The 2,996-nt window shown below is 34.3% G+C and overlaps 1 protein-coding gene across 1 annotated transcript; it reads right to left on the reverse strand.

The window, feature by feature from the left end:
• Positions 1–1,422: 1,422 nt before the first annotated feature.
• On the reverse strand, positions 1,423–1,854 carry LOC147505185 (uncharacterized). The gene has a single exon (XM_086605487.1). It carries the CDS (start codon positions 1,852–1,854, stop codon positions 1,423–1,425), a length of 432 nt encoding a protein of 143 aa, XP_086461613.1.
• Positions 1,855–2,996: the final 1,142 nt, after the last annotated feature.

Below are 2,996 nucleotides of genomic sequence, written 5' to 3' on the forward strand. Positions count from 1 at the left end.
CCTAACATGCAAAACAAAGTTATAAAAAATCAGTATTCATACATATTTAATAGCATGCTATACTACATGAATATGAGTATTCATAGTCTAATATGAGTGTGAACAATGAATGTTCATGCCTATTTCCTCTTCTACATGGTCTTAACATATTCAAATCGTAACATGCAAAAACAGACGTATGAACATTCATTGTTCATACCACTTTCTTGCAAAAAATAAAAACAATAATTTTTTTTTTTAAAAAAAAACCTTTCAATTTTCTTCTTCTTCTGCATCTTCTTCCCCTTGTTCTTCTTCTTCTTCTTATTTTTCTTGTTCTTCTTCTTATTTTTTTTCTTCATCTTCTTCTCCATTTCCATCATCATCATTGGTATCTATTTTCTCGTCATCTTCACTCTTAACAACTCCTTCTTTTGTTCTATCCTCATCCTCATCTCCTCCACCTTTTTCTTCAACAGTATCATTTACAATACTTTGTATAATATTTGATATTTCTTGTTTGTGTTCTTCACAGTAAATGTTGTTCTCATACCTAGGCTTCTTGCAATTCTCATTATTGCACAAATTTTCGTTAATTTGATATATTTTGATTTTGATTTTGGAGACACTTTTGGTTTAAAAAGGAATCTAGGGTTTTATTGTTTTTGTGTTAGTTTTCTTTTTGCTTTCGCTGTTTTTTGAAAATGTGTGCAAAATGAGAAGTTGGAACCATATTTGAAGTGGACACGAAACTGTTTATGTAGGACGTGACACGTAATACCCTATATTTGGTGGGTATGAACATCCATTGTTCATAAACAAAATAGGTATGAACACTTATTGTTCATACCCAAACAATCACTGTCTTTCTCACTATTTCATTCCCAAACAATGGTATGAACATTGATTGTTCATTACCACCATGTATGAAAAATCAAAATTCATTGTTCATAAATAGGTATGAACATTAATTCTTCATACCTATCCATGTATGAACATTAATTCTTCATACCCACCAATTGTTATATCCATGAATGAACACTAAACTTTGAATTGATATATAAACATTGATTGTTCATACCTATTCATGTATGAACATTTATTGTTCATACCCTAAATAGGTATCATTCAATCAAAATTAAATAAATGAATGAAATCATAAGAGACTTTAAAAATGGATTCCAAAATTATATTAATAATTATCATTCAATCAAAAAATATTTAATACAAAAACATCAAACAGCCTCACTAGTGCTTCCCACATAAAAAAATTGCCAAAACCTTAATACCATATCACCACTACCACTAGGCAACTCATCCCTACCACTAGATTCCACATCAGCAGTGTCAGAAGTTTTCCCACGGCAAGTCTTTCGGTCGTGCCGGTCGGTTTTGTGGCATTTTCTGCATTTGTGGGCAGTATAACGCATAGCACCTGTGCTCTCAATTCTTAACTCGTGGTCTACCCGAAACCCTCTTCACATTTGGTGGAAGAATTTCTACTTCATCAGAAACATCCGAACAGATCTCATTGCGGCTAATTGCAGTGATGCCATGAGAGTACGTGTTGCTAAACGAAGTAGTGAGAAATGCAACTTCAATGTATGAATACACTGAATCCCCTTTGCAATAAATACTCGCAATTGCATGCCGGCAAGGAAACCCGTCTATGCCCCAATTGTTACAAGTGCAATATCTACTAAGCAGGTTAACCCGATACTCATGCTTCTCCATAACAACTTGAAACACGTGCTCATCTGACCTTGCCACAGTCACAGAACGATCCCCCTCAATCCTCTCAGCCAATTTCACTTCCATTTTAGGACAAAGAATAGTTTTCCAATTATTGCACTCCATCTTCCGGTCTGATGCCATTTTCATCATCTTCATGTGAATTTCATCTAACATGGCTGTGATGGGCAGATGACGCTCTTTATCTATCCAGCTATTGAAACACTCTGTCAAATAAGAGCACATCTCACCATACCGGGCGCCACAGAAGTATGCATTAGCCCAATTATCATAAGGTGCTCTAGATAGAAAATTAGATACTGCATCTCCACCTATATTCAACAATTCAACCATGTGCTCCTGAAACTCCTCATGTGTGGAAGTATAAGCACATTTCTTGAATAAGCCCACCAAAAATTTCGAAACACCACATGTCTTTGACAAAGTTGTTCAAAGGTTGTTCTCCATGTGCCACAAGCAGAAACTGTGATATGAACCAGAAAATATAAGTTAGAGGAATGTTCACAAGCAAACCATGATGTCTATCACTAAAAAAAGTATACCTTCTCTCATACCCAAAAGCCTTCTTAAACATATTGAGAAACCAAAATCAATTGGATTCATTTTCAATATCAATAACACCAACAACAAAAGAGAATAATCCTACAAAACAACAAACAATAACTAAAAATATGAGATAACTGAAAAGTTATGAACAATACATGTTCATACCCAAAACAGATATGAACAATCAGTGTTCATACCCAAAACAGATATGAACAATGAATGTTCATACCCACAACAGACATGAACAATGATTATTCATACATATTGGAGTATGAACATTCATTGTTCATACCTCTAAGCAGATATGAACAATACATGTTCAACAATAAAATATGAAAGTAAAAATAAAGGAACACCTTGATCTTCATTTTTGGCAGTAGCAGATAACAAGCACCCTTTATACTCTAATCTCAAGAAGGTTCCATCTAAATATACCATTGCTCGACAGTATTTAAAACCATTAATACTCGATTCAAAAGCAACAAACACCCTCTCAAACTTCCCACTCTCTTCATTCACCTAAAGATCAACACAATTCACAGGATCTCTTCGCTTCAACTCCTTCGTATACCACAAAAGTTCATTATAAGATAAAGCAACATCACCATACAACTCTGTCAATGCCAACTTCTTACCCGCATAACTCATATGTTTAGAAATCTTAAGCCCATACTCACGACTATAAAAAGAAGTAATATCTCCCAATGACAAAGATGGTT

This window comes from Coptis chinensis, chromosome 4 (assembly GCF_015680905.1).
Source record: "Coptis chinensis isolate HL-2020 chromosome 4, ASM1568090v1, whole genome shotgun sequence".
Classification (NCBI taxonomy): domain Eukaryota; kingdom Viridiplantae; phylum Streptophyta; class Magnoliopsida; order Ranunculales; family Ranunculaceae; genus Coptis; species Coptis chinensis.

Excerpts from the sequence above, each read along its gene's own strand:
- LOC147505185 (XM_086605487.1), bottom strand. The coding sequence starts at position 1,854 with ATGGCATCAGACCGGAAGATGGAGTGCAATAATTGGAAAACTATTCTT.